General features: G+C 35.8%; 5 protein-coding genes across 5 annotated transcripts; 3 read left to right on the top strand and 2 right to left on the bottom strand.

Moving 5' to 3' along the window:
• Positions 1-259: 259 nt before the first annotated feature.
• On the top strand, positions 260-751 carry LOC118750772 (cuticle protein 5.1-like). The gene is made up of 2 exons (XM_036485505.1): positions 260-313; positions 437-751. The coding sequence occupies exons 1-2, from the start codon at positions 302-304 to the stop codon at positions 662-664; spliced, it is 240 nt and encodes a 79-aa protein (XP_036341398.1). The 5' UTR covers positions 260-301; the 3' UTR covers positions 665-751.
• A 5,021-nt stretch (positions 752-5,772) lies between these two features.
• On the bottom strand, positions 5,773-6,206 carry LOC118750771 (cuticle protein 16.5-like). Its single transcript, XM_036485504.1, has 2 exons — positions 6,195-6,206; positions 5,773-6,000 (listed from the first exon to the last, which is right to left on the bottom strand). Exons 1-2 carry the CDS (start codon positions 6,204-6,206, stop codon positions 5,773-5,775), a joined length of 240 nt encoding a protein of 79 aa, XP_036341397.1.
• A 3,990-nt stretch (positions 6,207-10,196) lies between these two features.
• LOC118750777 (cuticle protein 5.1-like) lies at positions 10,197-10,591 on the top strand. The gene is made up of 2 exons (XM_036485509.1): positions 10,197-10,208; positions 10,314-10,591. Exons 1-2 carry the CDS (start codon positions 10,197-10,199, stop codon positions 10,539-10,541), a joined length of 240 nt encoding a protein of 79 aa, XP_036341402.1. The 3' UTR covers positions 10,542-10,591.
• Positions 10,592-12,749: 2,158 nt separating this feature from the next.
• Positions 12,750-13,112, bottom strand: LOC118750776 (cuticle protein 16.5-like). The gene is made up of 2 exons (XM_036485508.1): positions 13,101-13,112; positions 12,750-12,986 (listed from the first exon to the last, which is right to left on the bottom strand). Exons 1-2 carry the CDS (start codon positions 13,110-13,112, stop codon positions 12,750-12,752), a joined length of 249 nt encoding a protein of 82 aa, XP_036341401.1.
• A 5,732-nt stretch (positions 13,113-18,844) lies between these two features.
• On the top strand, positions 18,845-19,275 carry LOC118750770 (cuticle protein 16.5-like). Its single transcript, XM_036485503.1, has 2 exons — positions 18,845-18,856; positions 18,984-19,275. The coding sequence occupies exons 1-2, from the start codon at positions 18,845-18,847 to the stop codon at positions 19,218-19,220; spliced, it is 249 nt and encodes an 82-aa protein (XP_036341396.1). The 3' UTR covers positions 19,221-19,275.
• The last annotated feature ends 4,805 nt before the right edge of the window (positions 19,276-24,080 follow it).

Here is a 24,080-nt window from a genome sequence, read left to right as displayed (position 1 = left end):
AATTGCAGTACGAGTGTCTTTTTAAAAATAAAAACGTATTTTGACACTGAGGACGCGCTACGTGTTTAGACCACAAGAAAAATCGCGGTTTTATTTTTGTAGTTACACCTATCCATCAAGTTAACTTAGTATGGCAACATATGCATGAAAGGGAGATACTTGTCGGTATACATGTGTGATTGTAGAAGCGACGAAATGCATTAGCTTAATTGTATTTAAGCTCAAGCATTTATCGAACTTATCATCAGTTAAAGTTTGCTCTACTAAAGTAAAACAACTACCAAACAACAAACAAAACAAAATGTTCAAATACGTAAGTTAAAAGCATTCACCTCACTCATGTGCATATATTTATATGCAGAAATGTATATGTATTAGAAATAAATAAAAAAATTTAAGATTTACTAATCGTACTTTTCCCAATCTTTTCCCGTAGTTCGCACTCGTTTTCGTGGCCCTGTTCGCCTACGCTGCTGCTGAGCCCAAACCAGCTGTCGTCGCTGCGCCCTTCGCATACTCAGCCCCATTGGTTGCTTCACCCTACGCTGCTGCCTATGCTGCTCCCTACGCCGCTTACGCCGCTTCTCCCTATGCCGCCTACGCTTCACCCTACGCTGCCTACTCCGCTTACCCATACAGCGCCGCCTATGTGCTCCGCAAGTAGATGGAATGTAGTAGCAGCAAATCTGTGATAGTAACTGGAACTGATTGGAAATGGAATTTTCTTAAAAAAAAAAAACAATTCTTTTAAAATAAACCTTAACACGAAAATCAAATGCAAAAACTTTTTATTTACTTATTGAAACTAGGACTGCCTCTTTGAGATTATTTAACCGAAGCTTAGCTCCTATCTGTGATATTCGGAAATGCAAATCTACTACTCTTCCGGGATATGTGGATACATGGATGGAAAAGTATCTATTTATTTATTCATTTATTGACAGCTTTAAAAGACATATAACAAATCTGGAAATTTGCAATATTTTCTCACTCTTTTATTTGGTACAATTTTAGGTTTATAGTGTTTATGAGGACTACTTAATATTGTAATACCGAAATTAAGAATGTTCTTATATTAGCCAAACAAAAACTGACATACTAAATCATACCTACTTTAAATTTACTCAAAAATCCTTCTCTTTCTGGTACGAGCTCTACTCCGAAAAATCAGTGGCTAGTAAGGTATTTTGTGATTTAAACTAGCAATTGTTTTTGAAGGTAATCTTTTTGATGATCAATTCAAAAGGCATTTTGTATTAGACGTGAACTTAAGCTCCGACTGGGTTTTCAGCAGATATTCTTGAGTTTGGGTACTTGGCAAGACAACCATTTGTTGGTTTTGGCTGAGACCAACTAACTTCGCCAACTGCCTCTATCTTTTGCGTGGTGGCGCCCGTTGTTCATCCCGGGGGCAGACAGGTCCTTCTGCACTTTGTCTTTCCATTGTGTTAATGGACATCCTTTCTTTCGTTGTCAATCCGTAGGTGTTGAGTCGAAGTAACTTTTTACTGGATCCTTGTCATCCATGCCTAAAACATGGCCAGGCTAGCGCAATCGCTCTATTATTATGCGCTTAACCATGTCCATGTCGTTAAAAAGCTCGTACAGTTCGTCTTCGGTACTCCCGAATTTATCAGGTAGTGACTGACTTTCCTCTCAATTGCTTCAGACTATTTTCTAATTAGTGTCATATGGGTTACAGGCCACTGCGATATTACGCATGACTGATGAGTTTGCGAAAAAAGTTACCCTTGAAACCATATCGCCGGGCAAGGAGCGGGCGAGAGCGGCACTCACCGCCGACAGTGGACTCTAGGCCAAAATGACCTCTGGACAGCTTAGCGAAAACTAGGACCTTCAAAATTCCGAGGTCCAGCTAGGCCAGAAGGGATTGGAAGTGGCCGAAAAAGCTACCATATAAAGCCACAAATCTCAATTTGTATCCTTGAAGTTCACTGCTTGACGACGAGCTGGAGTCGGCTTAACATTTATTCTAGGTTGTCCACTAGACCACCTTACCAGAGTAAGTACTAAAATAGGATACTCGAAATTGCCTTAAAAAAAAAAACAAGTAAATACTTTAAGAGCGTCCACTTCAATTTAGCTTACTACTGGTACCTTAACTAAATTTATAGCATTCTTGAGAAGGCAAAAACTTTCCTTGATTTTATTTGTTTAAGTACTATACTCGAGCGAACATTTTGCAAACTTATACAAATATGTATGTAAGTATGTGCATATGTATATAAATGTAAATAAATATGCAGCTTATGTTGCAATAATTGGTAATAGTTTGTAAATGTAACAGCCAAATGTGTGGCAAGGCAAATACAAAAAAAAAAATCAACTACTAAGGTGGCGTTTATATTTATGCACATACATACGTATGTGTAAATGTGTAACGTGCGCAAAATTAACCGTAAATACGAGGGAGGACAAGTGACAACAGCAGACACTGCTGTGAAAACCTCTAAGCATACGCACACGCACACACCCTACCACTGAGCAAACATAACTATTCACCAAACTAAATATCCGTTGCCAACTATATACATAAATACATACATACATACATATTACATACTAGTTGTGGCTGCGACAAATCAACTCGCACACTTAAGTGACCATGAAAATGTTGTTGACAGCCGAGCAGCAACTGTGAACGACGCTGAAGGACTGCCAACAACTCAACTAAACTCGACGATACGAAATCCCTGGCACAAAATGTTCTGTTCGCTGGTGACCGACATTTAACGACACAAAATTTAAGCGACACATTTATTTCGATTAATAGCTACCCAGTAGGAAAAGGATTGCTGCTGGGAGGATAGGGGTTCTTACTGACACATCGGAAGGCCGAATTAGCACACTTGAAGTCATCAGAGAAGCGTCTGCGGCTAAGCGTTGGGTTAACTCGTTTCCAGTGGGTACTCAAATACCTACATACATACTTACGGAAGTATCATAGTAACTGCAATATTTCTAGCGGGGTAGAGGCATAAAGACTTCAAATTTATACTTTGCCATGGTTTTTCCTTTTTTGTTTTACGATTTTCTAGCGGGGCTCATAACTACGCCAGAAAACGAGCGGCTGTGGGCGCTGAAATAGAATGTGTTATGCTAAACGAAATGTCCACCACATAATGTTGCAAGACAAAACTAAATGCCAAATTAATTTGTTGGCATCAATGCGTGCGGGGTCAATGAATGAAGAATGGTTTAAAGATTTTAAGGTGTATTTTATTGTGCATGAATATTCAAAAAAAAAAAATTTACAAGCAAGTATGTTTGTTTAAGATTAAGTAAAAAATATATATGCATGTTGTCGATAGCTATCGGAAGATTTTAAATTCGATGTAATTAAAGCGAGGTGCCACAATTCACCCACATTCTAGTTTCGATCATTTGCTTGTTAATCCTGTGTAAGAGTTTGAAACTTAAGATATTATTCTTTCCGATATTGAAGGTTCGACGAAACAACAATGGTTTCGTGGTGTCCAACATTTAGCTCAGTTTTAGGTACAAGCTTGACTGCTGTGCTTGAGCAGGTTGTGAAGCGGTTTTAAGCCATTCTAAAGGCTATTTTGAACATAACTATTTCCCCGGGATCTATTGTGAAATTTATAGAGTCTCTAGGGCTAGTCGATGAGTTGTGATGAGCTAAGCGTACAATAGACCATCCGTTTGCAGTGCTATAGCTAACTATTTATCTATCTTTCTATATGTATATACGAGATGTCCTAGATCACTCGTCCATCCTCTGTTAAATAAACGGAAATGTTTTTTATTGAACAATGCAAAGTATCATCTACCAAATCGGGGATGGTCTATCTTCTGGTGGTATCTGGTTTCGACCTGAAGTGGGTTAAACTGCCCGTAAGTCTATTTTTTTTTTAAGAAAATACATGTTTTTACGAAAGATTCGGATTCTGCGAACAAAAATACATAACTTCTGTCGGAAACTTTTTTTTAATGGACTTCCGGTTAAAATATTGCACTTCCGGTCTGTTTAACCCACTTCCGGTCGAAACTGGAAATCGTTAGTTCGACCAAAAGATAGAGCATCCCGAATTTGGTAATTCAATTTTTTTCGTCATGCAATAAAAATATGTTCGCTCATTTAAGAAGACCAGGACGAGTTGAAGTTCGAAGGTCATTTAGAATTTGAGAAAGGCGCTTCCGGGTAAAAAGTTTCAAACTAAAGTTACGTATTTTTATCCTCAGAATCCAAATCAGCTTAACCCACTTCGGGTCGCAATCGGACACTTTCTGACACTTTTGACACTCAATTTCGAAGAACTACTAAATATGTAAGGAAATTTTATAGATACTAGTGAAGCCGCATGGCGTTAAAATGCCCAAAATTGAATTTCAAAACCCTAAAAAATATTCCAAATATTAGTCACAGCTATAAGCGATCAAAGTACCATAATAATAATCCTAATAGATTGGCGCTTACACATATGTTAGTGTTTGGCCGAGCTTCTGCTCCGATTTGTGGCGTGCACCTTGATATTGTCTCACAAAGCGGAGGGACCTACGCCGACCCCGAACGGCGATTGTATTTTTATGAGAAGCTATTTTTCATGGCAGAAATACACTCGGAGATTTGCCATTGCCTGCCGAGGGACGGCCGCTGTTAAGAAACAAACTTTTTTCTATATATTTTTGCGATGTTGCTTTGACCAGGGCTTGAACCCAGGCGTTGCGGAGTGAAAGCGCGCACTGCTTGCCACTACACCACAGCGGCCGACATCAAAGTACCATATTTCATCTAAATCCGTGTAGCAGTTTTTTAGTGAAGAGAGGTCTCGCATAGGGCAGGTTTTTAATTTCATCAAAATTTCAAATAACCCATTACCGATAAAAAAAAATCTGAAGAAAAAAAGTAAAACTTTATCTACAAGTTAAGGTCTTTAATTTGACCTCTCATTTTTGAAATTCAAAATAACGCTGAAAATCGAATGACTTTTACACAAAATACCTTCTCGTATAATATACATACTTATACCTATACTTTTAGATCGATATGTTTTTTTTCGGAAAGGTGGCCAGCCTTATTAAAGATATTTTCAAACTAAGCTTTCATAAATTTCTTTCGATTCACACCCATATCTAAATATTTCATTAAAACTGTGTATGCGTTAACTAAATTAAAAGTTATTTCAAACTAAAATATTCTTAACTTTCTTTCACCTGACATTGTGATAAACACCTGGCTGGTTTATGTCAAAAAGCTGCAATTAACTTTTTTATTTTGACTATAACTACGGACCTTTGTTTCCCAAATCCGTGTCGTCTAAGTATGGGAAAATACTGACTACATGTTAATAAGTTTGTTAAGGGGCCGAGTTTCTATTCCATAGATGTACTGTGTAAAAATGTCCGCTCTTTTCGGTGGATACATTTGGATACTATAAAGGCTAAGGCAGTGTCAACACTGACGGCAAATAATCCGTGTATAAGCACGTTGATCAACTGTATTTTAGCTACATAACCAGTTGAGGAAGAATACTTTTAAGTTAAGTGGCTCCTCCAACTGCTAGAATGACATGCAATCAATGCGTGTATAGTACGCTTTACGAAAATGCTCTTTTTTCATTTTTTTTTTCGTTACACATTGAAACTCACCATCAAAGTAATAAGTAATAACAAGTAGACAAATTTTGTTTCAAACTTTTTCTATTTTTTAATGCGATTTCAATCAAATTGTGTCCTCTTCATTGCCAATCAATTTCAATAGCTTATCACAGCTCCTTTGCTACATTCCATTTACTTGCGCAGCACATAGGCAGCGCTGTATGGGTAAGCGGAGTAGGCAGCGTAGGGTGAAGCGTAGGCGGCATAAGGAGCAGCGGCGTAAGCGGCATAGGGTGCAGCATATGCTGCAGCGTAGGGCGAGGCGACCAATGGGGCAGAGTAGGCTAATGGTGCAGCGACAACAGCGGGCTTAGGTTCGGCAGCAGCGAAGGCGAAGAGGGCAACGAAAACGAGAGCAAACTGCGGTCAAATGAAATTGAAAATAAAAGATTATTGTGGCTTTGTATTTGAAAATTAATTAATTAGGCAAACATTCGTAAGTACAAACACATGTTTATATGTGTGCAGTATGTGCAAATATATGTATATATGCTTTTATGCCCCTTGCACATTTTGAATAAAAATTTCAGGATAATCGAATTTAGGATACTTACGTATTTGAACATTTTGTGTGTTTTGGTTTTTGAGTAGTTGTTTTACTGTAGTAGAGCAAAAGTTAACTGATAACAAATTTGTTAAACGCTTCAGCTTAAATACAAATAATTTGTTGTTTCGGTTTATTGGCTCGTAGCGACTTTTCGTTATTTTTTATTTCCACATTTTGGGTTAAACTCGTAAGGCCACTAAAATATTTTATACAAATATCTATGTAGTACATATGAACACACTTACTGTGTATATTTGTATGTATGTATATAAAAATTTCTGTATGTTCGCAGAATACGAAAGTGAATGCAAAATTGCGTATATTTCAGAAATGGTATATTGTTGATAAAAAAAGAAAAACAAATATGGCTGCTATGCGACAAAGGCACAAATTTATTTCTACTTATTTATTTATGTACATACATATGTATGTGCATCTATTTTGGCTTTTCTGTGTGTTGTGAGTTTATATTGCATATAGCTAAGCTGTATGCTCTACATATTTTATAAGTTCATCTTTAATGTAATATTTTAAAACCCCAAATAATTTAAGCGGTTGTCAACAGTAGCGGCCCACAGTGTGGAAAATTAACTTTTTTGATAGTAAAATCTATTTACTGGAAATCGAAAGCAGTTAGCGAAATAAGTTTAACAGGTTTTTAAAGCTTTTTGAATGGAGAATGCAGAAAAAATAACTCATTGCATAAAAAAATTACCTTCAACCTACAAATTCTCTCAAAAAATTGGGGGTTTTAAATCGTTTTCCTTTTTTGACCTGAAAACAGTTTACAATGAACTTTTTTAAAAGGCTTTAACCATATATTTCTGTTGTTCATGCATCAAGGAATCCAATTCAGAAGAACCGAAAAATATATTTAAATTTTTTTAGAAGTTCGTTACAAATTGTTTGTTTGTTGTTTTTTTTTTTTAATTTTACCTTTGCAGGCCATTTTTTTTAAATTTAATGTAATTTTTTAATTAACGAGACCTTTAAAATTACTTTCAAAAGTAAGATTATTGATTTTCCTTTCTTTTTTTTAACTCGAAACAGCAGAAACTGAAATTTCTTTAAAGAAAAATTTAAATGCATTTTCGGTTCTTGCGACCATGGAAATGGATTTCCTTGACGTTAGCTCATTGCAAATTGCATTCAGCTAAAAAAAAAGGAAAACAATTAAAACCCCTGTTTTTGAAGGTCGTTTGGTGGTTGAAGGTAATTTTGTCAGCCTACGGTTCAATTTTTCCTGAATTGTTCATCTAAAAACAAATTTATTATGCCAATGAATTCCAAAAAAAAAAAAATAAATCAAAACTTTTAAACTAATGTGTAATTTATTTCTCCAGCTGTTTTCTTTCTCGAAATATTAGATTTTGTCATAAAAAAATATTAACGTTCCACACCGTGCGGCCAAATGCAGCAACTTCACTTGAAATTTAATTAATTTATCAATCATCAACAAATCATCCATAAATTTATTTTTGCTACTACGTGTATGCGCGTGTGCATTTATTTAGAAATATTTAAGTCGATATTTTTTTACTGTATTGCTAGCCAACATTAGCGACATACTCTTTAGATGGTAACTCTACTCAAAAAACTTTTGAATAAAAATGTTCTCAATAAAATACCTTAAGATCATTTTTACACAGTACTTAGACATACTCCTACAGTACTGTTCAGAAAAAGGATACCACTGCATGCATCTACATGAAAAAAGAGAATTATATAGCCAAAGGAACTTTTGCTAACTTTGAAAGCGCCATTTATCAAAAAAATATGGCTTCAAGTGGAAAAATTTAAGTATGTCCTGGAAATTTCTGAAGAATTTTCAAAATAGAATAATAAGAAATCTAATAAAAATTTCATTGTGATTCTCATCTGTCGTACCCGTTTGCCTAGGAACTACTTATTTGGACGAAACGATAATGCCAGATTTCCACTAGCAAAATTCCAAAAAATGTTGCTGCCAAAATTCGGTATTAAGTAAAACCCGCTTCTATGCTTAATAAAAATAAATCGATGTATCGCTTTGATTCGATGCATCGAAATGGACATCGGTATTTTTCGATGCATCGAAGGGCATACATCTATGCATCGATTTGCATAGAATTTTTCAGATATTAGGGGTATTCACGATCCGTTGCATACTGTCTAGCATGGTGCATAAGATAGCATAAAAAGCATTTTTGATGTTGCTTAATGTAATCAAACAACAAGAAAATTAGCCAATCATGCTATTCATGCTATCTATGCACCATGCTAGACAGTATGCACCGGATCGCGAATACCCCTAATATTTCACAGCAAAATATGGTATAAGCAAAAGTGTACAAAATTTCGACTTAATTACTGTAATTAAGCTAAATACGTTTCTAACGGAACTTTGTCAGCTCCTTCAATTTTTTGGTTAAACTCAATGTAGCAGAGATGTCGGTTTTCATAAAAATATCGATGCATCGATGCTTCGACATATCGACTATTTATACATCGAGCGGGAAATTTTCGATGCATCGCAGCAAAACATCGATATTTTCGGTCCATCAATGAAAATTCGACGCATGATTTACAATTTTTAGTCCTAATGCTTTTAAGTAACGCAAGTTATGGAAATATGTATGTATGTTTATTTCTTTGATACTATGACTTTTTAACTTTACTCCTAATGACAAGATGATTTAGCATTTAAAAAGGTCGCATCGGACTAAAATGTGTTGGCACGTTTTGCCAAGAAGTATGTATTTGAATATGTTCATAGATACATATAGTATACATATGTAGTTATGTATGTGTTTGCATTACTGAATTTTCGGCAATGCCTCCCATTAAACGTCCGAACTCGTTCAAAGGTCTTTAGTTCATTAGCAAGCAAAAGGAAGGTAACCACAACATATTGGTATAGTACTTCATATAAGCATGGTAATACATACGTAACGTACATGTACATACATATGTATATCAAACAACGAAATTCCAGTGACACTGACGCTTTGGTCATAGCATACCATCGATAACCGAATCACCGGTAGCGATTCATTAGGTATGCAAGTCGCGTCACAGCACTTAAAGGCAGCTGCCATTTGAACTGCCAACTTCACTTTACCCCTGCTCCCCCTTTGCTGATGCACTTACAATAATGACAAGCCGCAACAATTCAGCTGTTGATGGGATGTAACTTGTCATTTTGGCAATTTGGTTCATTACAGAGTTGTTGTACAGATCAGCTTGCGGCTGTCCACGCCAAATGACCACCGCCTCCATTTTGATGTATTGATAGTATTCCTTGGCCTTTGTGGCGATTAAAATAATTAGAAGCGCTAATGTAAGTACTTCATAATGAATAAATAAGAAGGAGGAAGTGTGATACGAAGCCTGCAAAAGAAAAAGGCGACCGCAAAAAAAAATTTAAATAAAATCAGACCCAAAACTGTCAATTAAATTTAATGGAAACAAAATTGAATGGTAACAATAGTTTAAAAATAAAAAGTAAAATAGATATATATCTAGCTATCTGTACATATGTGCATATATACATACCTACATATTCAGACATATTGCTGAGCACTTACTTGTACGTATGTATGTATGTATGTATGCATGCCTAGTATTTTTTTTTACTTTAATTGACATCTTTTATTTAGTCTTTGTTTTAAGCTCACAAAAATTTTGGTATTAAAATTCGTGACTTATATTTGCACTTTAAAAAGCTAAAGCTACAAAAATAGTATTCGTCCCCATGCAATGCCAAATGCTACGCGCTTTGGGTAAAATATATAGTATTGTGTTGTACCAATGGCGCGTAGTAAATAATTTGCATATTTTAAGCCAAAACTTAGGCAATACTAACCTTTATTGTCAATTTATTATTCTAGTCCAAATAAATATTTTGAAAGATTGAAAAGCGTAAATGGCAAAAAGTATTTAAACTCGAGCGATAAACGAAATCAATATCAGTTTAACTTTGTTCTTCAACAACAAAACAGCAACCAATAAAATAAAAAAAAAAGCAAAAATGTTCAAATACGTAAGTACGCTCATTTGTTTATCCTCAAGTCTAGCACTTCAAAAATACTTCTACATATCGACTTATACATAGACTCCTTTATTTACCAATTCCCTCTATTTGCAGTTTGCTCTCATTTTCGTGGCTCTTTTCGCCTTCGCTGCTGCCGAACCTAAGCCAGCTGTCGTCGCCGCACCATTTGCCTACTCAGCCCCATTGGTCGCCTCGCCCTACGCTGCCGCCTATGCTGCACCCTATGCCGCTTACGCCGCTGCTCCTTATGCCGCCTACGCTTCGCCCTATGCTGCCTACTCCGCTTACCCATACAGCGCCGCCTATGTGCTCCGCAAGTAAATGGAATGTAGCAGAAAAACTGTGATAGTTACTGAAATTGATTGGCAATGAAGAGGACAAAATTTAGCTGCAACTTTATTGAAAAAAAAAATATTAATAAAATCTGAAAATTAAAATCGAAAACTTGGATTTCTTATTGCACTTGGGAATTAGTTTTCTATTTAGGATTTCGTAGTAATGTGGCATAAAGTTAAAGAAGAAATGTATGTACCTCCAATGCTGACCAACCTATGGGTTGTTGAACTAATCGTATATGAGTAAATCTCACATTTTTCGACAAAAGCCTGTTTTTCGTCGAAAATGGTGGCACATTTATCTTTCGTTTTGCGTGAAGACCAAGACTCCATTGCGAAATTGTATCTAAAGGAAAACTTAAAGACGATGTTTAGTATATCAAAGCAAAAATAACAACTCGTTCTCATACATATACCCGTAGTTGCATACGTAACGTATACGTCCCATAGCACCATTACCAGTCATTTAACACGTTTACTCGCAGGCCTTAACATAAAAGTCATATTATTTAAAAGTAATTAAATATTGGATTGGAAGATTTTTACTTTCTTCACGTTTATAAAAACTTTAGAATGAATTTCGAGTGTGCAAATAAAAATTGTAAAAATTTAATTTCAATTTCTCAAATCATATTCATCTTTTACTCAGTGAAAGAAGAACATTTTCACCGTTTGATTTTAACATTTTGCAGTAACTTAAATTATTAAATTTGAAAAATCTTAAAGTTTCAAATATAACAAAAAAGCTGCGACAGATATTCTACATGCTGGCATTTTTTATTTATTTTTTTGTTTGGGTGCCACACTCTTGAAACTTCACAGATATGTTGGATTTGATGCCAACGTCCTTTGCCTTAAATATTAACACTCTATTTGAAAACTTCTCAAAGTTATTAAAAAAAAAGTAAATTTTTGGAGTGACAATGAAAAGTTGAGTAGTTTCGTTACTTTTTCGCCTAAATAAACGTTTTAAGGCAAATAATTGATTTTTTTTATTATACTTGCTTCTGAAACACCATTGATTAAAATATATGCAAGAAGAATGCTTTAGCGTTTTTTTTTCTGGTGAGACTAGGAAGTGACTCTAAAAAACAACTCGTAAGATTTTATCCGCTGCATGTTATCTAGAAGACTGCTAAGTGCGTAAACCTTGGTAGATTCCAGGAAATTGGGAGAGATTGCACTTTGGACATACATAGTTCTTTTATCGGGCTTATTGTGTCTGCAACATTGTTGTCGCTTTTAGGTTTTCTTACCTAGATTTGTAGATTTGTTCTTCTTTATACTTACATAGTTGGGTAGGTTAAGAAAAATTAAAAGATTTTGAAAATGAAAACATAAATATGTATGTAGGTATATGTAATTATGGTCATTCGTTTTGGACGGGATGCCCCAAGTTATTCATCTACTTTTGAACGCTGTGTGGCAATTTTATGAAACCAAAATTCTGATTTCATGAAATTGCTATACGGCATTCAAAATTAAGTAAAATGAATTATTTGTTTTCTTTTCAGCAACTCTGGAACTATGGAAAAGCTACTCAGAACAGTTTAAATTTTTATATTTGTCAAACATTAAACTTTCTAAATCTTTTTGAAAAAAAAAAACATAAAACTTGTTCACCTCATTTGAATAAATATTTTCTTCTGCGGATTTCGCAGAACTGTTTTTTTTTGCCTGTCAGGAACTGTAGAAATATTGAAAAGCTACTCAGAACAGTTTTAATTTTTAGTTTTTGCAAACATCAAACTTTTTCGATTTTTTTGAAAAATAAAAAATTTACTTATTTTTGCAGAACCTTTTTTTCCTTATCAGGAACTCTCGAACTATTGAAAAGTTACTCTAAACAGTTTTAATTTTTAGTTTTTTTAAAGATGAAACTTTTACCCCTTTTTTGGAAAAAAATTTTTTCGACGGAATTTCGCATAACTTTTTTCCTTTTCGAGACCTCCAGAACTATTGAAAAGCTACTCGGAACAGTCGTAAATATAATTTTTTTTTTTCCAAGTTAGAATAAAGAACCTCAGGAGGTTTACTGATTTACTAAACTACAACAAATGAAGGAAAATACATCCTGGAATAGTTCGATTAAATATACAGTTGATTTTTTTTTTTATCGTTAATGAGTTTGTTTTATTTTTTCTAAAAATATTTGTAAAGCAGTCAATTCAGTCTTCCTCGGCCTACATTTCATTTACTTGCGGAGCACATAGGCGGCGCTGTAGGGGCTGTAGGGGTAAGCGGAGTAGGCAGCATACGGTGAAGCGTAGGCGGCATAAGGCGCGGCGGCGTAAGCAGCGTAAGGGGCAGCATATGCAGCGGCATAGGGCGAGGCCACCAATGGAGCAGAGTAGGCCAATGGTGCGGCGATGACACTAGGTTTAGGTTCGGCAGCAGCGAAGGCAATGAGGGCCACGAAAATGAGTGTGAACTGTGGAAGGAGAGAATTTTTAATAAAGGACTATTGCAATTAACACTAAATTCCACTATTCGTATGTGGAGTTGAAAGAATTTCGAAATAACTAATTAACGAATTTTCACTTACGTATTTGAACATTTTGATTGTTTGTGTTTGTTAAGTAGTTGTTTTACTTAAGTAGAGCAAAATTGAACTGATGACAGATTTATTATAGTTTGCACTTTATATACCATTTTCAAAAATCATGACTATGATTACACAAACATACATGTATGTATGCATCTGAGTGTTATGTACGAATGGGTTGGACGGGTCAGTGATGCCAGATTGTGGGTAATTTCCCTATTTGAGGGATATTTTGCATCAAAAATTATTAAAAGGGAAAAAAGGGACACTTCATATAAATAAGGGATTTTCTTTTGACGCAGTTATTGTTGCATAATTGATCAAAATTCAAGAATATTCGACAATCTTACGTAATTAATCGTTCTGAAGATGTAATGTGGAGTGAAATGGTATATAATTGTTAAAAAGTATAAGGACAATTTCGAAAAATTTTTTACGTTAACCAATTCAAGCGCTGAGTAAGAAAGAATCTTTTCAGTTGTAACTGGTGTTTCATGTAAAAAGCGGAACAATTTATCTGATGAAATGTTAAATAGCACATGAATGTGCTTCAATTTTAAAGTCACCAAAAAATTCTTTTAGGCCCTTAGTGAGTGAGAAAAAAATGAAAGGGAAAAAATGAATGAGTGAAAAAAATGCAGAAAAAGGGGTTTTTTCTTAACAGAGGTCGGCCCTCGACAGGCAATGGCAAACCTCCGAGTGTATTCCTGCCATGAAAAACAGCTTCTCATAAAAAACACTCGCCATTCGGAGTCGGCGTAAAACTGTAGGTCCCTCCCCTTTGTGTGACAACATCAAGGGGACCGCCACAAATTGGAGGAAAAGCACATATGTGTAAGCGCCAAACTATTATTATTATTTTATATGAATTTTACTTCTTTACTACTGAAACATGTATATGTTTAAATTCGTTGGGAATTTTGTGGGATAAATTTTCAAGATGTGGGTAATTGAGGGATTTTTTCCCCATTTCCGTGGGATATTTAACAGAGAATGTCTGGCATCACTGGGACGGGTAACCACAAAAATGCGACCTTATTGAGTTACTTAAACATGTACACACTTTGATGGCAATTGAATGGTTTAGGTGTATGCACGCAAGAGCAATAATCTACGTGAGTGTTATGTATGCATGATCCATAATTTATTTTAAACGGTCAATAAACATAAAATTTATATCACATTCTATACATAAATATATTTGTTATCTATATGATATTAGGGAATTAGTGACGAGCAATAACAAATCGCTAGAGTGTAATTCCTAAAAAGCCTCTTCATTCATTGGAAAACAGCTCGGCCGAAAATATATGTACATAAATTTATTTTTAATAATGAGGCACTTTCAGGTCATTTACTGGTTCATATGAATTTTGTGGAATAGTTCAGCAAACACAAGTTCACGGGCATAGTGGTTCCGAACGAACGAATTCGAATGCTTGAGAACTTCAAAAATAATCCGAGCTTATGGAGTAGAGATAAACAAACCGTTGAGTTCTGTCAAGTTTTCCTTAAGGGAATTTGTGCTCCAGGAGCTAAGTTATTTCACTTCCTTGAAAAGAACTCTAGCTGCATTTTAGTTATCTTCATTTCTACCTCTACAAAGTCATAAAACCTCTTGACTGGCGTCATATTGGGCGAAATAATCTAATTCCTCGACAAAATATTGTTTTCATTTCTTAGCTCGCAGTTTGGCGTTTGTGTCCGTAAATCGGTGAACCTTTTACGTTCTTACTCTTTACTAAATCTGAGTCCATACAGATATGGTAATTCCAATATTTCATTTGGATATACATAGCGATTTCGCCTTACAGAGTTCCATATTGCTTATATAACCACTTCGACCGGGGACACAGATGCCATGTCTAATAAAACCTGGAAGTAATCCCATACTGCCAACCCAAGACTAAGAGCATCGCCCTACTATTAGAGTAATGCCTCAGAGGCCTCTATGGCGTAAACATAAGCCCGGAAGACAAAGTTGTCTTTCTCTAGGCTGTCGAAGAGAAGTCTTCTGGGTTATTTCCAAATACCCCTGCTGAAATAAGTCTCGTAATGTGAATATGAAGAGAGAAGTATGCTTAGTAGTCTCTCGGATACCCAAAGTAAGAAAGGCAGGTCGTCCACCACGAAAGAACAAAACAGAGCACTATGGTCTGGCGACTATCATTTGCTGGCCAAAAGTCGAGAAGAAACCAAGTTGATTTGAAACTTGGTGTTTGGGGGGTTTTGAGGTCGCTGATTTCGAATATAATGTCAGATTTTCGAAATTCAAAATGGCGACCAAATTTTATACTTCCTTCCCTTTCATCAGAAACTTACACATAGGCGGGGTTCTCAAGGTTACTGATTTCCAATCTGATAGCAGATTTTTTAAATTTAAAGTGGCGGATCCAATATGGCTAGCAAATTTGATTTTTTTTTCATTTTCACCAAAAACTTATGTATAAGGAGTGTTTTCGAAAGCGATGACTTAAAATCTGAGGTCAGATTTATGAAAATGAAAATGGCGGATCCAATATGGCGTTATCGGAAAAAGTTTTAGTTTAAAAAATTTGTTTAACTTTTAAACGACTTCCAAAAAAGGAGGAGGTTTTCAGTTCGTTGGAATATTTATTTTTTTTTTATGTATGTTACCACATAACATTGAACCACGATCAACCGATTTCGATAATTCTTTTTGCATCGGAAAGGTGGTGTCTTAGGGGTGGTCATTGGATCATGAAATTTATATATATATATATATATATATTTTTTTTAAGTCGGTTCTTTTTTGCTAAAAATTACTTGTTGCTATATATTTGTTTATTTATTTGTAATCATAGCTGCTTCGAATAAAAACTTTTTCACTTTCACTTTTTGTACTGAAATTGAATGAGCTACAAAACTTCATACCCAAAAATTTTCTGTCGGCCTTGCTGGGTTAAAAAACTTATTTCTGAAGTACGTTACTAGCTTTAAGTGTGGCCAGAATGCAGAAAAGTTTGTGAATCAATGGAACAGAACATTCGTCGCAGTTAGCAAGAACTTCACGTTGCACGCAGGAGTATTTGTATAATAAAACCGGTAAAAATTCAGATTTATCAACTTTGATAAAATTCTCTTTAAACATATTATTTCTCACGCTATGTAACAGATTTATCAGTTGGCAGGATTTTCGACAACATCAAATAGAACACAGCCTTTATTGGGATAATTTTTTTTCTGCGCTTCCATTGTCTGCATTTGATTCTTTCGTTATTATGTTTTTGAAGGACTAGTAGACATAGCAATAGAAAGTATGGACTATAATTTATATGCGTGGCTGATAAATTAGATAGGTAGAGCACACCGAGGTTACTTCTCCGCACCGGAAAGGTATAGGAGATCCTGTGGCATTCTGCGGGACGTACTTGCACGGAAGGGCTTTCAGTCCATTGGGTAAAAACTTTAACATACGAAGTAGTATAAATCTTCCGATCGTAAGTTCATCTCAGGCGGTTAAGCCAGTTTTTTAAGCTGGCTTAGCACCTCAACACGAACCTGAAGGGCATACTGGCCGGGCAATGTCCGATGGGAACCCAAGCGGACCGCAGCTGTTAAAAGGATAAAGAGGTGGAGAGAATTTCTTCTCAGCTAGCATATTTTCTCAAAGCTATGTTTTAAACCAAGGAATGAAACCGAAACCCACACCGAAACCGTAACCGTTTAAAACCGTTTCGTTTTTCAAAACCGAAACCGAAACCGTAACCGTTATCTTAACCTGAAAAGGAACGATACCGAAACCATTCCAATCACAGGTTTCAATCGGTTTCCAGAAATTTACAAAAATAATAAATCAAAATTTCTTTGAAATAAATGATTTATTTAACCAAAATCAGCAATATTTTGCTAAAATTCTTGTTAAGTAGTAAATAAGTATGTCAAAGTAACTTTTCGCAAAAAGCTACTAAAATGGTGCCTAATAAATTAAATCTCGGATCTGGCATCGGTTATTTGGAAGAAGTCATTTTGATTTTCATTTTCACGTGTATAGTTGTAAAGGACACAGAAATGAAGGGGTTTCATAATTATGTAGTATTTATTTATTTTAGTTTTCATACACCTTTAGTTTTACAGCAAAAAGGAAACATTTAAGTGAATCTGGTGATGACGTTGTTGCTGTGTATCTGTGTAGTTTTCAGCGAAAACTGGTTTTTGTTTGACAGATTTTACATGGACGAAAACACAAGTTTTAGGTCGAAAACCAGTTTTAGCAACGAAAACATGTTTCCGATGTCGGTCAGAACATGGTATAAGTGACAAAAACAAGAAAAACGTGAATCAGCTGTTTCTGGACTTGTGGGCACGAAATGTGGTTTTTGCGTTCCCGTACTTTTGGACTTTGTCCCATTTTTGAAAGAAAATGTCTCTCTTATTCTCTAATTACCAAATCCGGTCCGAATTGTTAGGGAAAGAACCTAGTGTTGATATTATCAGTGAACTGTAATTATCAATTTTCTTTCCTCAACCTTTAAGGGCCAATTTCACAGTACGTAGTTAACTCAGAATCGACGGTTAACTAGAGATTTTCAGTACAAAAATCTGTAGTTAACTCCGGATTCTGAGTTAAGTACGCATTGTGCAATTGGCCCTAAGACATTGTGATTTAAATAATATCAACAAAATTTCTGTGAAAAACCGAAACCGGAACGAAACCGAAACCAAAACCGAAATAAATTTTGAAGAACGAAACCAAAACCGAAACCGAAACACTTGGCAAAACCGAAACCCAAACCGGAACGTTATTTTGAATCGGTTTCATTCCTTGTTTTAAACATTCCACATCGTACTTATAGCATGAGCACTTTTGATGAACTCTTGGCAGTGGACATCAGTTGCCTGTGGGACTCGATTTGCAGCGCAGGACAATTTAAGTTTTAACCAATAAAAATGTCATATTTTATATATTTGTGAAAGAACCTGGTTGAATTAAACAAAACGAGTTGAAAAATGAATTATCTGTATCATTATGTTCTCAGTTTGCTCACCCTTAGCCTGAAATTTGGCCCATTTTCTGAGACTGTGGAATTTAGAAGCGTTGCAGCGTATGTATGCCTCACAAATGAGAATTTGGTAGAAATAACAAAAAATTGAACTATTTCGGTCCAAATAACAAATACTTGGTAATAAGGATAATCATTTAATATAATTTTGTATTTATTTGTATTTAACCCAGTAAAAAGGTAGTTTTAATCAAATCTTTGTATAGAATTTTTAAAAGAAATTAATTGCCCAAACACTAAAATTCTCAACATGAACCAGAGCTTTATTAATTGACCCATTTAAAATACATAAATGTAGTTTCGTGTGTACAAACTCAAGCGGCGGAAAAGAATAGGTTTAATATGCATGTCAGCTTCTGAATAAATACCAAATTATTTTGGCATAAACCTAATAAAATAAAATTAAGCCAAGCGAATTCTAACCAAAAATAAGTATGCAAGTACTTGCTTTAGCCAAAATTGTCACTTTTGGAGGTTAAATTTTTCAAAATAAATATCTGCGTATTTAAATATATATTTGTTGTGCATGTACAAGTAAATTCGCACATAATCATGCAAATTCGATGGTTATTATTCTGCGCAATTTTTTTAAGGTTGTTAATAAGCATAAAATTTGCAGAAAAGCAGAGTGTATTTAAACTCGAACAATAAAGCACTTGAGTATCAGTTCTATTTTGCACTTCCATAGTAAAGCATATAACAAACAGCAAATCAAACAAAATGTTCAAATATGTAAGTATGCAAATTGAATATTTGCGAATTATTTGAAGCACACTTACAAGCTATCTATATGTATTATTGCAATAATTAATTTATGCACCAATACAAAGTAAAATTATTTTAATTTTTCTACTTTCAGTTCGCTCTCGTTTTCGTGGCCCTCTTCGCCTTCGCTGCTGCCGAACCTAAGCCAGCTGTCGTCGCCGCGCCATTTGCCTACTCAGCCCCATTGGTTGCTTCGCCCTATTCCGCCGCTTATGCTGCTCCCTACGCCGCTTACGCCGCTGCTCCTTATGCCGCCTACGCTTCACCATACGCTGCCTACTCTGCTTACCCCTACAGCCCCTACAGCGCCGCCTATGTGCTCCGCAAGTAAATGGTGTGTAGCAGAAGATCTGTGATATTAACTAATAACGAATAATTGGCAATTTGAAAGACAAGAATTACTGATAATGGAAAAAATAAAACAAAATGAAATCGAAAACAACATGTCGAATTTATTTCCTAGACACTACTTTCCATTCGTTTCCGTCGATGGTCCTCAGCACAATTCAAAATCATAAAAACGAAAGCCCTTAGTACTGTTAAGTGGCTCATGTCTCTGCAATCTTGTATAATTCATGTCTAATCCTTACTTCTTACTTTAGTGATCATTACACCTTACTCTAGTAAGGATAAAATATGGAATAGACAAGGATTAGAGACATTAGACACTTAAAAGTAGTAAGAGTTTTGCTTTTTTGAATTTTGAATTGTGTCGTTACCGAACTTTTCATTAACGTGAGTGTTCATACGGTAGAGAAAAAAAAGTAAGTGCGCCTGGGCTACACTGGAGAAGTGAAACTTACGTTACACATCAATTTTGTCTCGTAACCAATATACTACATAAGTATATACTATATACAAACATACTACATACCTACATCTGCTTTTGCTTAAGGTTATATTTTTTGTCTTTTTTTTGTCTTTACCCGATAACAACAATCGATTAAAAAATCCATAAAAATATCTATAAAAAAAAATCTATTAAAATATCGATAACAAAATCGATGAATAATCGATAAAAATCTAAAAATAATCGATAACAAAATCGACAAATAAGCGATAACAAAATCGATACCAAAATCTAAGACAAACTCGATAAAAATTTCGATAGACAAATCGACAACATTAGTAGCAAAATCGATCAGAAAATCGAAGAAAATATCGATAAAAGTATCGATAGAAATATCGATAACGAAATCGATAAGTAATCGATAACAAAATCAATTAGAATATCTATCAAAATATCGATAACCAAATCGATAAATAATCGATAACAAAATTGATAAATACTTATATCAGTCTGCGCAAAGTCCGGCAGAGAGGCACACTGAGGGGTCAATTGGGACCATTGTGATGCCACTTTATTAAAGTAGTAGTAGTAAACTATTATTCCTTTCCCTGAATTTCGCATGTGATAGAACCGCCGTGTTAACTTAACGTAGCGTTGAAAATCGCGGATTTCCAAATCAGCTAAGCACTGAATTAAATATTTATTAAAAACAAGTAATTTTTAAGCAAAAAAACAAACCCGATTTCAATTCTCATATAAAATTTTAAGACTTCCGTTAATTTCGCCATGATCCAATGACCGGATGTAAACCAAGTTAGTGAGCGACCACCTATGAGGTATCCCTTTCCCTTGAAAAAAAAATAATTTTAGAAATCGAGATTAACGTGGTCCAAAGTTATGCGGTAACATACATAGAAAAAACTATTCCGACGAATTGATAACCTTCTCTTTTTTTTATAAGTCGGTTAAATAATAAATCGTAACCTCGCCAATGTGGGGCTTTGGCTGATATACACTTCTCTGATGCTCTACATTCTTCACCTCTGCCTCGTCCCTGTACCCACGACAAAAATCTTCAGCGGGTATCCCGTTCGCTTACCGTGAAAATCTGTAATGATATGGACTACTGCGCTGACAATGAATGCGTCCCATACCAGGACACAGGATAAAACGGGTACTTTTCAAAACAAATATTTGACAAAACAGTACGATTTACCTGCCGAACTATATCGGCCACAACACTGGTCCGGCAGCGCGGCAGCCCAGGTACAGGGAAACAGCGACGTCATACAGCAGCCACCGCACCGAGGGTAGTCACCGCTCCAAGAGCCGGCGTCGCTCTGACAGCAGACACCGCGAGGAGAAGGTAGACACAATAGGTCGCCTAGCGGCAGCGCCAGTAGTGTCTGATGAGTCTAGGTGGCAGAATGAGTCAGGCAAAGACAAGCCCACGTCACCACACTACTCTTGCCGCATTCTCACTTGTCGTTTACAAATTTTTTTTCGCCACGTTGGCACACAAAGAGAGGGATCTAAAATGTTGGTAGGACCACGAATCGAATCTGAGTCTTTCGGATTGATGATACGTATCTCTAACTACTCGGCTACGGCGGCGGTTTTTATTGCTACGCTTTAAAAAAACGTTTTGTTTACTAATTTGTAGATGTGCCACGAATCAGCTCCTCGAGGACTATCACGGTTTGTGAATATTTTTCGCTCAAATCCTACTCGCGCAATTCAAAAGCATCGAAATGGAGAACATTTCTGCAGAGGAAGCGGAAGGGAAATAAGTGGCCAACCACATTTGTTTATTTATGCATTAAGCAACGCAAATGTGTGTATATTTGTGAACGCTAGCATAACCGCTGTTGTATATATGTAACCACATAACCGCATAATGCAAGCAAATAAATTTTCTATTTGATTTATGTATACATACTACATTGGCGGGCGCGAATGTATGTACACTAGACTGCATCATCAAAAAAAAGGTTGCGGGTTTTTTATATTTTAAGACGTCCACTAAAATATTTCGCAAAAATATTAAGATTTTCATAAGCTGCACTGATTTGAAAATCCCTCAAAAAATGGAGTTTTCTATGAATAAAAATATGTTCTGATTCTGTGGTCACACAAAAAATGTTAGCGGGCCCACAAAGTCAGTTAAGGATCCTTAGATCCTTCTCCTGTCAACTTGACGGCGACCTAAATAATTGCTTTGAATAGTGTTGTAGCATATCTCGCTGCCAATACGAGTGAAGCGTGTTAAATCTGTATTCAAGAAGTTTGGATTTGTTGGAGAGGAGCCGAATGTATGTCTGGGTTTCTGAAAAATTAACTTAAAACCAGTCTTAAAACTAATTTTTAGGTTTAATTGGGCAACGGTCAGGACTGCAAACATTTAAGCCTCGAACTCCGTAGGACATCAGACCAAGTTTGGAGTCAGGTTCACAAGCGGATACAGGCTTTGTCTTCCATAATTGAACCGTCTGTGTTTTCAGTCTCATCCAGATCTCTGAGGCTTAAATTTTTATTGATAAGTTCATCACTTTTCTAATATAATTCTCTTCTTTTATTGAAGTAGGGACACGATATCGAACAGAATGTATCGATATGGTACTCATTTAAAGTATCGCTTTAAAAGTATCGGGTACCCATTAATATCGGAATAAAAAGACTCGATATTCCAAATATCGATACCAAAATCCAAAAAAATTTCTCTAAATATAAGTCTCGTATATAGGCCGCTGTGGTGTAATGGTTAGTAGTGCGCACAGCTTGAAAATGAAAAACAGCTTCCCATTAAAACCAAATCGCCGTTCAGAGTCGATATAAAACTGTAGGGACCCCTTTTGTGCCACAACATTAAGGCGCGCGCGACAAACCGGAGGAGAATCTCGGTCAAACACTAACGTATTGTGTAACAGCACGTAGAGATTGATGTGTTGACTTAAAACACCGAGGTCGCGGGGTCAAATTCCACTTCCACACTTTAAAGCCCAATTTATATCGGGACGAATTGTTAATAACATTATCCTTGTAATGTGAGTTTATGACATTCGATACGATACTAGGGTTCTGGTACTCGATTCCAAAAAATATCGTTTTTAAACTATCGAGTAGAAAATATCGGTATCGAATGCCAAAAGTATCGATATGGTATCGTATCGTATCGAAATTCGTGTCCCTATAGTGAAGTTCATCTATTTACACCAATCGAGAACGATCTATTGAAACAAACCTCTAGGTCTTCTGTGATCGACGTATAATTAACGAACCTGAAGAAGCAGCAAACTGTCGTGAGGCATCCTAATGTACATGTATGTATTTATATCTGTGCAGCCCATTACATTTGTATGCTTACGCTCGTGGTCATTCATTTACTGCATAGTCCATGCAGCTGTCCATGCTGTCGATTCATGAAGTATTCTCAATTAAGGAATGGCTTAAATATGAAATCAAAGCGCCTCAAAGCAAAACGTGGCGAATACTAAATGAACGATTGTGACTAGAACTTGAACAACGAAATTAAATTTCCGGTTTGCGTATGCTTTTCCGAGAACATTCGTACATATACAAATGTGTGTATGTATGTGTTGCATATTGCGGCCACTCACAATAGACGTTTGCCTCCCACAACCTGCACTTATCCACGCCCAAAGCTCGCATTCAACATTCGCGTGCGGCAAGATGGCTGAATGGACTTTCCAAACAATGCTAAGTGCTCTGTCCATTTGAATGTGAGCGATGTAAACTACTGCCCAATACATATACATACATATGTACGTATTGCTAAAGTAGCAAATGCATTGTAAAAAAGGATTTTCAAAAGTGTTCGACATGACGTGAATTGTAAGAGTTCCCAGAAGTAAATAAATGTTAATGAACGTACATATGTATAAGTACATATGTATAAACACACGTATGTATATGTAAGTGTATGTATATGTTCCTACTTGCACGTAGTTGGTTAAGTTCGTATTACGGCCTCAATTGTGCTAAAATCGGTTGTGCGCAAAAGTAATCACCATTGGTTGGAGGTCAGTAGCGCTCAAGGACGTTTGTAGTCTCTAATTATGGGCAAACAAAAATATCATTAGAAATTCTTCACAAAAGTCACTACAACTACTTTTGCGGCGAACGGGTTGAATGGAATTCCAATTTTGAACTAACCATCAGCGTTGCGCACAAGTTCGAATCGCACCATCGATCGATCGTATCTTTACATACATACATCCCTAAGTAGTTGCAGTAAGTATTCCATTTCATTAAACGCAAAGCAGCAGCTGAAACTGAATCGAATTAAAAGCTCAATCAAGTTAGCGGCGCTAAAATGAAAAAATGAAGAAAAAAATTGTTCGTATTATTGTGCTCATTGTGTGCTATTTTCGGCCACTTTTC

Source organism: Rhagoletis pomonella, unplaced genomic scaffold (assembly GCF_013731165.1).
Source record: "Rhagoletis pomonella isolate Grant_MI unplaced genomic scaffold, Rhpom_1.0 Rhpom_scaffold_00389, whole genome shotgun sequence".
Lineage (NCBI taxonomy): Eukaryota > Metazoa > Arthropoda > Insecta > Diptera > Tephritidae > Rhagoletis > Rhagoletis pomonella.
The sequence above is the reverse complement of the archived record's forward strand: the minus strand, read 5'-3'. Positions and strand labels throughout refer to the sequence as shown.